General features: G+C 56.9%; 2 protein-coding genes across 3 annotated transcripts; both read left to right on the forward strand.

The window, feature by feature from the left end:
- Nucleotides 1–505: 505 nt before the first annotated feature.
- On the forward strand, nt 506–1,516 carry LOC102748944 (ETHE1 persulfide dioxygenase; the record flags this gene model as incomplete). Its single annotated transcript, XM_081811402.1, has 3 exons — nt 506–644; nt 1,041–1,157; nt 1,323–1,516. Coding segments are annotated over 3 exons (309 nt in total), but the record flags the coding sequence as incomplete, so codon positions are not given.
- Nucleotides 1,517–2,572: 1,056 nt separating this feature from the next.
- LOC102739969 (pleckstrin homology-like domain family B member 3) lies at nt 2,573–9,158 on the forward strand. 2 transcript variants are annotated; one of them, XM_081811400.1, is made up of 9 exons: nt 2,573–2,805; nt 3,300–3,677; nt 4,336–4,518; nt 4,761–4,898; nt 6,364–6,492; nt 6,708–6,905; nt 7,720–7,830; nt 7,990–8,073; nt 8,452–9,158. In XM_081811400.1, exons 2-9 carry the CDS (start codon nt 3,426–3,428, stop codon nt 8,662–8,664), a joined length of 1,308 nt encoding a protein of 435 aa, XP_081667526.1. In that variant the 5' UTR covers nt 2,573–2,805; nt 3,300–3,425; the 3' UTR covers nt 8,665–9,158. The 2 variants fall into 2 exon arrangements, with proteins under 2 accessions (XP_081667526.1, XP_081667527.1); XM_081811401.1 differs by having other exon boundaries at nt 2,582–2,805; nt 6,744–6,905; nt 8,452–9,155.
- The last annotated feature ends 292 nt before the right edge of the window (nt 9,159–9,450 follow it).

Consider the following 9,450-nt stretch of genomic DNA (forward strand, 5'->3'; position numbering starts at 1 on the left):
CCACTGTGGACATATTTTTAAACCTGAACATAAGGAGTTTAGGTGCTGGAGGTGTGGCAGGGGGAGGGGTGTGTAGTTTGATTCAGGAGTTTAGCTGGGAGGGGGCAGTTAGATTCAGGAGTTTCACTGTGGGAAGGGAGGTCCAGAGAGGTTTGCCCCTGTCCTAATTTAGGACTCAGAGCCTGATGTTGGAACCATGGGCCCGTTTTCTTCTTTGGCCTCATGTCTTCGGTTTCTTACCTTCTAGTCCAGCCTCCCAGCCCAGAACCCTTTCTTGGCATCCCCAGGCTGAGGGCACAGCTCCTTGGTGCTTCAGGATCTCATCCCAACCTTATTTACCACCATGGTGAATTTCTCACCATTCCTCAATTCTTTGCATTTGCTGTTCCATCTGCCTACAATGCCCTTCCCTCTCTTTCTGTGCCTAGACAAAGGGCAGGAAATGAGGAAGAGGGTTTAGCTACTTGATTTTATCCTCCCACCCTTTCTTGAGGAAAGGGGCTAGAAGGCTTCTCTCCTGTTGATTTACTCACCTCTGAGCTTTCCCTTCCCAGGCTGTGCTAAGACCTTGTACCACTCAGTCCACGAAAAGATCTTCACGCTTCCAGGAGACTGTCTGATCTACCCTGCTCATGATTACCGCGGTGAGGGCTTCCTGGAGGAGGTGTGGGATAACTGTCCATTTGAGAGGGAGTACCAAACTGCTGTAGTCCATGTGGGGCATGGAGACCACAATTCCCAGAAATTTCTCTGGCCAAAAAGATCAAGTGCTTAGATATGCTGAGTGTGGATGTAGAAACAAGACTCCTAGAATTCCGGAGGGCATGCGTTTTCCTGGAACTTCCTTAGAGAGCTTAGGGCACGTGGGAAACTACATTTCCCATAGTGCCAGTCGAGGAGAGCAGGCGATCTTGGTAACATTCTGGGAAGAGCCTGTTAGTCCCAGGCCCGAGATGCACCCTAAGCCTCCTGGGAAATGTAGTCCTCGGAGGCCCCAGGCACTTGCCGGATTGACGTTCCTCTCCTCCCTTGGCCGCTAGGGCTCACAGTGTCCACCGTGGAGGAGGAGCGGACTTTGAACCCGCGGCTCACCCTAAGCTGTGAGGAGTTTGTCAAGGTCATGGACAACCTGAACTTGCCCAAGCCTCAGCAGATAGGTGAGCAGTTGGGGGCTGGGACTCCTGGGTCTGAGGGAGGAGGGGGCTCAGGGCCAGAATTATGTTTCCCAAAGAAGAAGGGCTCCTCGGATTTCCGGGCCCCCAATGGGGCATGAGGAGGTCTGCTAGGGCCCCTTAATTTCAGCCCTGGGTTTTTCCTTTCAGACTTTGCTGTTCCAGCCAACATGCGCTGTGGGATCCAGACTCCCCCTTCCTGACCCGGCTTTGTCAGGTGCTCATTTCTGTTAAGAATGCACTAGGTGGGGTACAGAGAGAGGTGCCATCGCCAGGCCTCTCTTCTTCCCCTCCCTCACCAGCCCCTGAGCTTCTTAAATAAATAAAAAATATATATATATATATATATATATTTTGCTCTGAATCTTATTTCTGTCTGTTTTTGGGGGGGAAGTCGTTGGTTTTCTGATCTGAGGTGTCTGGTCTGAAGAGGCCAGGGAGGAGAGAGCAGGGTGAAGATGCAGGGTGCAGGGAAGGAGGACATTTTCTAACTCACAAGATCAGAAACAAACCTATCTGGGGCAGGGCTTCTCACCTCCTTGGATTAGAATACCATCTTGAGTTGGAGCCACTCACACCCGTAAGACCCAGGAGAAGGTCCTTCACTCCTCCACGTCTCAGTTTCCTCATCTGTGCAATGGAAATAATACTAATAATAGGGTGTTGTGATGATCCAATGAGTCCACATGTATGAGGTGCCTTGGCACACTGCATGGCAGGTGCCCTATCAGTGGTGACTATTATTGTTACTATCATTTGGAATGATCTTCCAGGCACTTCCTGGCTGCACCAGAGTGACAATGTGCCCAATGGTTAAGAACATGGACTTTCCAGAGAACAAATCCAGCCTTGAGATTAACAGCATGTCTAGACTTCCAGGCACATTTAACCCCCTCAGCCTCAGTTTCCCCAATTATAAAATGGAGATGGTAATCCCTTTCTCATTAGGCTACCATAAGGATGAAATTAACGTGTGTCAAGTGTTTAGCACAGCTCCTGACATCCAATAATCCTGTCTCACATGCCAGTTATTTTCCTGTTTTTGCCCAGAGAGGAAAGGGTCTGGCTTAGACCTTTAACCTCTGCCCTCCACCCCATAGCAGAGTGGGGCGGGGGGGTGGGCACACTTCCACTGTCTCTGGGCGGGTCTCTGACTCAGCCCAGGGCACCCCCTCCCCTTGCCCAGCTCTCCAAACCGGTCGGAGCCCTTCTAAAGGGCTCATTAGAGGGAGAGGCCCCTATCTCCATTCCCCCTTCCTTTCAGGATTCCCGGTGTCGGGGCATTAGGGAGACGCTTATACATAGGTGATGAAGACGCCTAGCCCTCCAGGGGGCAGGAACGGGGCGGGAGGCGCTGGAGGCAGAGTGAGGGGTCGCGATGCTGGCTTTTCCGAGGGTGGGGCCGGTGGGGCCGGGATGGCCAGATGCCGCGGCCGCGGGCGGGGCAAACTGGTCGCTCCCTCCTCCCTCGGGGAGCTGTTGGACCTGTTGTCCCCCCCCCTCCACTTCCGGGCTGCTGGGGAGGGGGACAGAGCAGCTTCTCTCTCCTCCCTCTTCCCCAGCCACCTGTCCCGCAGACTGAAAAGGCAGCGCCCAGAGCGCAGAGCGACCAAGCCCGCCGAAGCCTGAGCCGGTGAGGGGGCCGGGGCTGCGGGGGAGGAGGGAGCTGAAGACGGCCTTCTGGGCTCCCGGGAGTGGAGGGAGGCTGCAGTTTGGGAATCTAGCCCTGGGACGAGCAGAGGACGCAGACTCTTGGTTTGCTCAGGGAGGGAAAGTAGGAGCCCCGACTCCTGGATCTCTGAGTGAGACGGCATGGACGCTGCTCCCCCCTACAGTGGTGTCGGAGCCAAGTCTACCAGGCTCGGGAAAGGAGGGAGTCCCGGAGGGAGAAGGAGATGGGGTCGCTCTAGGGTGCTCCAAGGGATTGTGGGGGGTTGCTGGGAGGCTACAAGCCTCGACACCTGGGTAGGAGGGAGAGGCCAGTAGGGGACGTGCGAAGACCCCCCCCCCAACTCAAATTCCGGTCGGGCCTTCGGGGGTGTGGCGCCCTGGGAGCCATCGAACCCCGCCCCTAGAAACTCCAGACCACGCCCCCGGAGCGCTCAGTTCCAGTCTTTGATCTCTTAGGTCCCGCCTCCTGGAGCTCCTTCCGAGCGCCCGAGCGCTCGGGAGCCTCCTGGGCCGCATCCTCTCGCTGCCAGGCCACGCCCCCGGAACTCGGGCCCGCCCACTCCGCTGGAGCACCGAGCGGCCATGGGGACGCCGAGCGGCCGGGACGAGGGGTGCCAGCCGCCTCCGGTCCCGGAGGGCGACGCGGAGGTCCCGCCCCAAGGGGCTGCGCAGCCCCAGGTGCACCCCGAGGACCCCCACGAGCCGGAGGCGCCCGAGGCCCCGGAGGAGCCCCAGGGAGTGAAGGAGCTTCCGAGCGGCCGAGGAGCTGAGCAGCAGGCTGAGGAAGAGGAAGAAGTGGAAGAAGGCAGCAGCACGGAGAGCAGCCGCGACGCGGTGAGGGACCTGGAGGGCGAAGGAGGGGGCCCCGGGGGGCCCAGAGAGACAGACAGGCGCTAGCGGGTGACAGAGCCACAAAGGGACAGGTAGAGAGAGACCAGATGGAGACCTGGACACAGGGAGACCGAGAGACAAGGGAACCAAAGAGACAGAGACACAGAAAGACCAGAGACAGAGCCTCGGAGAGATGGGGTTAAAGACACAGACAGAAACCCAGAAACAAAGGACAGAGATGCTCAGAAGGGAAATACTCTGAAAGGGAGAGAGACCTAGCGATTCAGAGAGAGAGACAGATACTGAGTCGGAGAGACAAAACCCAGAGAAACGGGGGAAAGACTCAGAGCAACCCGGGGAGAGCGGGAGAGAGATCCGGGTCTACCAGGACGCGATGCCAAGAGAATGGGACCTGGGTAGCGAAAAAGGGACCTTCCTTGAGTCGGCTGCGTACGTCCCCTCCCCGACTGCAAGTCCCTGGGCCTCCTGCCCGGCCCGGGGTGCTCCCGCACCTGCACCCTCCCCCACTTCAATAAACGGGCGTGGCGACTGACTGGGGCTGATCAGACCCCCAGACCCGAGAATGGGGTGGGGAACGGACCTGCCTGATGACTGCAGTGGCGAGGCCTCTCCTCCTGAACACGCCCCTCTCCGACCTCAGCGGGAGGCTCGGTCCCCGGCACAGACCCCGGCCACGCCCCCCGCATCCACCCAGCCTGGGGAGGGGGTGCGAGGGGCGGCGCGGCGGCTTCGAGAGCAACAGCTGGAGGCACTGACCCGCGTGGCCGTGATGGAGCAGCGAGTGAAGGAACTACAGCGCCAGAGGAAGGAGCTGAGGATTGAGGTGAGGCTGCGGACCTTGTGGGCAGTCTGGTCCCCAGCTCAAGGGGAGCCCTCCAGGCCAGGCTCCTGGGCCTTGCCTCCAGCGGGATCCCACTCTTAGGCCTCCAGCCCTATCCTCCCTCCCTCCGAATCCAGGACCCCAGACTCCCAGGCACCCCACTTGGACCCAGGCGTCCAAGTCCCCAGCCTCCTCCTTCCTCGGACCCAGACCTCCGGGCCCCAGCCCTTACATTCTCCCCACAGATGGAGGTGGAAGTGGCCCTTCTGCGGGGCGAGCTGGCTGGGGAGCGGGTGGCTGCCCGGCGCGAGGAGGAGCAACTCCGGGAGCTGCTGGAACAGCAGAGGGACACGAAGCGGGGCAACCACGAGCAGCAGGAACAGGTCAGTTTCTCCTGCGCGATCTTCACCGTCAGTTTCCTTCCTCATCGGACCGATACTCCTGGTGGTGCTCCGGGGACCTGAGCCCCAGGGTTATCCTCATTCCCCAAAGGGGGATCCTTGGGCTGGGGGAGTGAGGGGTGGGCAGATGCTTCTTGTTTTCCTTCTCCCTCTCCCACCATGATTCTGGGGCCTCTTCCTTTGGCCCTCTCTTTGCTCTTTAAATGTCATCTTGTGAAAAATGTCAAACCGACGAACAGAATAGTCAAACGGGTGGCTCTGTGGTGTGCTCACCACCTTTATCAGTAATCAATCTTCCATTCTCGTTTCATATCCCCCAGTTTGCTTCCCTCTCCCCCGTTTTAAAAGCCAGTACCAGACATGATACTGTCTGTAAACTCTTTAACAACCTATTCATTCTTCAGGTCTGATAACGAAACAGGGATGGTGTTTTTAAAAACAGGGGCCTTGGGGCGCCTGGGCGGCTCAGTGGTTAAGTGTCTGCCTTCGGCTCGGGTCCTGATGGTCCTGGGATCGAGCCCCACGTCAGGCTCGCTGCTCAGTGGGGAGTCTGCTTCTCCCTCTCCCACTCCACTCCTTCTGTTCCCTCTCTTGCTGTCTCTCTCTCTGTCAAATAAATAAAATCTTTAAAACTAATAAAAAAAAAACAAACAGGGCCTAGCTCTACACACCTCCCTCTCTCTCACCCCCAAACCTGTGGTCAGTCAACATGTCCTGTCCTTTCTGCTCCCTGAACCTCTGTCTCTAGTCCTTCCAGTGCCCCAGGATAAGGGTTCTTCAGTCAGTTGGCCAAACCAGACAGGAGCTGCGCCGAGCCTGCCTTTCTCTGTCACCTCCCTCTGTGCTCCTCATCTCTACCCTCTGACCAGAGTTTACCCCCGAAACTTCCTGTGCTTTTCAACTACTGTGCATTTGTGCTGTGCTGTTCCCTCAGCCCAAAGCGCCCTTCCGGCTCCCTCTAGCTCCCTGGGTCTAAATGTTCCCTGATTTTTGAGGCTTATCTTAAAATCCTCCCATCCAGGAAGATGCTCTCCAGTCTCGGTTTCTGTAGTCTCTGTGTTTCACTGCCCTGATCGTCCCAGCCTGTACAAGAGTGAACTAGACAGGGGCACCTGGGTGCCTCAGTCAGTTAAGCGTCTGCCTTCGGCTCAGGTCATGATCCTAGGGTCCTGGGATCGAGCCCCACATCGAGCCCTGAGCAGGGAGCCTCCTTCCTCCTCTCCCTTTGCTGCTTCCCCTGCTCATGCTCACACTCTCTCTCTCTAATAAATAAATCTTAAAAAAAAAAAAAAAGTGAACCAGACAGACAGGGTCCCTGCAGTCTTGGAGCCGGCACCCAGGCAGGGTTCAGGGATCCAGCTAGCCTCGCCCGTGCTGGACTCTGTTTCTCTTCCTGTGTCCAGACTGGACTGGACTGAGAAGGCTGAGAGCCTGGCTGTTCTTTCAGGAACAGAGGCGGCTGAGCCAGGAGCGGGATCGAGTGGAGGGTCTTCGCCAAAGACTCCAGGAGGCCCAGGGACAGCTCGACTCCCAGCCGGAGGACCAGCGAGAGCGGCTCCTGCAGGGAGTGCAAGAGGTGAGGGTCCTCCAGATCCTCTCTGGGACCTGGTATCCAGGCTGCTCTTTCCTCAGGACCCAGACGTCCAGGCCTTCAGGCCCCTGTTCCCTCACCTAGGAGTTCAGGCCCCAGCCTTATAACTCCTAGGACTTGGGAGTCTAGGTCCTCAAGCCCCTCTTCCCTCCTTGCCCAGGACTCCTGGCCCCAGCCCACTTACCGCCCCCCCCCACCAGGATCCAGGCCTCCAGTGTTTGCATTCCCACCCACAGATGAGGGAACAGCTAGATGTGGCCCAGTGTGCCTACGAGGACCTCGAGTTCCAGCAGCTGGAGCAGGAGAGCAGGTGGGAGGAGGAGGACCGGGACAGCCCTGGGGCCCGGGCACTGGACCCCAAGGTCCGGGAACTCCAGGCCAGTGTGGCACAGCACAGGGTGAGTCGGGCAGGGCTTGCTCTCCCTTCCTCCCTCGCCGCTGCCCTCTGACTCCTCCATTCCCCCGTCTGGCCCTTTCTCTGTCATCCTTTCCCACCCGCCTCACCACCGTCTTCTGAAGAGTAACAACAATGATTGATGTTTATTGAGCATTTACTATGTGCCAGTCATGGTCCTAAATGTTTCATGAGTCCTTACTCATCAAATCTTTACAAGAATCTGGGGAGGCCAATCTGACTCCCCCCCCCCACTTTATAATGAAGAAACTGAAGATCAAGGTGCTCAAGTAATCTTTTCCAAGGTCGCTCAGTTTGTAGAGGGTGGAGCTGGGATCTGAACCTACTCGGTTCGGACGCGGGGCTCCTTTCTCCACCTCCATTTCTGGATCTTCTCCCTGTCACTCTCTTTTCCCTTCTATCTGTCTCTGTTCTGTGTGCACCTTGTCTCCTTGCTCGCATCTTCCTCTCGGGGACTGTCTTGGTCCTTCTTTTTTGTATCTGTTCTAGTTGGTCTCTCTGTCCCTTTCCCTTTCTGTTCTCCACAACTCTCTCTGGGCCTGTCTCTCTCCATCTCTGTCTGTACATCAGCTCCTCCACCCCCCCCCCAAGCCACCCCAGGTCTCTTCCCGATCCCCAAAAGGGAAGAGGGCACCAGGGAACTTAACTCCCCACCCACTCATGGGCACCCAGGTCCGGGGGATCTCTGTTACGGGGTGCAGCAAACCCCAGGCTCTTGAGAAGGACTTGGCTCTGTGGGAGCCAGCTGGGAGCCCTGGGACAGCTGAGTAACCAGGGCCCTGGGCCATGCCCTGCAGCACCGGATCCAGGTCTTAGAGGAGCAGCTCAAGTCGCTGGGGGGGCAGATGGTGGCTGAGAGCAGGGGGCTGAGCCGGAAGAAGGACGAGGCCCTTCAGGCCCTGACGCAGGTGAGTTCTCCTGGGAGACCTGTCCGACTGTCCTCACATCCCCCTGGGGCAATCCATCTCCACTCTGCACCCCAAGATGCCTCCTGGTACCAGGGAAGGCTGGGACAGCCCATTCTGAGTCTGTGATGTGCTAGCCCGTGCTAACTTGCTCTGCCTTAGGAACGGAGCCGCCTGCTCGAGCTTAATTGCCTCCAAGGAACCCCAGGTGGAGACTTCTCTGAGTCCAACCGGGCCCTCACTAAGGTATGGGGATTTCATGCACCTGTCAGCCCCTCCGCCCTCCAACCCAGGAGTCCATCCCCCAACCTCTTCCTCCTCACTCGGGAGTCCAGGCCCACAGACCCCTTTTCCCTTGGGATCCACAGTTCTCAACCCCTAAACCCTTTTACCTTTGGGACCCAGGAGTTCAGACCCCCAGCCCCTACCCCTCAGGGAACCTGTGGTCTCGCCCACAGTCCTTGCTCCTCTAAGACCACGGTCCAGCTCCCTTGTGACCTGGAGCCTTTGTTTTTCCATCTGAGAAATGGGCCGACACTGGATACAAGGGTCAGAGCTCCTGGGAACGGGTGGGCCCTCTGTGATCCTTCCAGCTCCCGTTAACCATCAACCCCTCTCCTGAAGCTCCTGTTCACCCAGAAGACGGACCGCCAGCTGCTGGTGCTCCAGGACCCCACCACCCACACTGCCTCTACCACTTCCTCCTGCCTCTTCTCGGTCCACAGCTCCCTGCAGGTACCTCGGCTCCCCACACCACCATCTCGCTGTCACTCGCATCTCCAGAACTTGCCCTGTGGCTTTCTCCACCGTGGGGGTCTGGGGGAGAGGGAAGGATGAACGAGGGGTATTTTGATTTTTAATAGGCTCAAGCTTTACTTACTGATTTTCTTTCTCCTGCCTAACACCCCACCACTCCCCTGGCAGAATGGAACTGGGTGCACCCAGCAGTAAATTTGACAAGCAGCCAAACAGGGCGTATGGATAGGAAGGCCCCCTCTCTCCACCCCACGGGCCCACAGCCCCCATCCCCAGCATGGCTACTTGTTTCTTCAGTACCCCTCCTTCCAGATCTCCTTGAGACTGGGGCCGGGGGGTCCCCACTTATTAACAGGTTACAACATTCATTGTTACTAACTCTTTAAACTGAAACAGAGTAGAGAATGTCAGAGCCTGTGCAGGAGGCAGGGGGTGAATATTAGATGAAAAGTTTTGTTTCAGTTTGTGTGGATGCTTGGCAAACACTTAGAAATTGGTAGCTGTTTTGTTTTGTTTTAAGATCTTATTTATTTATTTGAGAGAAAGAGACGGAGATAGGCCTCTCTAGAACAGGAGTGGGGAGGAGAGGGAGAAGCAGGCTCTCTGCTGAGCAGGGAACCCGATGTGGGACTCGATCCCAGGACCCTGGGATCATGACCTGAGCCGAAGACAGACGCTTAACCGACTGAGCCACCCAGGCGCCCCAAAATTGGTAGCTCTGATGCAAACTTTTTTTCAGAAATGTGTAGATAAGCTATTCATTGGCTTTGATTTTCTTTTCTTTTTTTTTTTTTTAAAGATCTTTTATTTATTTATCTGAGAGAGAGAATGGGAGACAAAGAGCATGAGAGGGGGAGGATCAGAGGG

This window comes from Leptonychotes weddellii, unplaced genomic scaffold, assembly GCF_054177405.1.
Source record: "Leptonychotes weddellii isolate Sample4059 unplaced genomic scaffold, ASM5417740v2 HiC_scaffold_7417, whole genome shotgun sequence".
Classification (NCBI taxonomy): Eukaryota; Metazoa; Chordata; class Mammalia; order Carnivora; family Phocidae; genus Leptonychotes; species Leptonychotes weddellii.

Excerpts from the sequence above, each read along its gene's own strand:
- LOC102739969 (XM_081811400.1), top strand. The coding sequence starts at position 3,426 with ATGGGGACGCCGAGCGGCCGGGACGAGGGGTGCCAGCCGCCTCCGGTC. Across the intron at positions 6,493-6,707 it reads TCCTGCAGGGAGTGCAAGAG|GATCCAGGCCTCCAGTGTTT; the intron begins GTGAGGGTCCTC and ends CCCCCCCACCAG. Across the intron at positions 6,906-7,719 it reads CCAGTGTGGCACAGCACAGG|CACCGGATCCAGGTCTTAGA; the intron begins GTGAGTCGGGCA and ends CATGCCCTGCAG.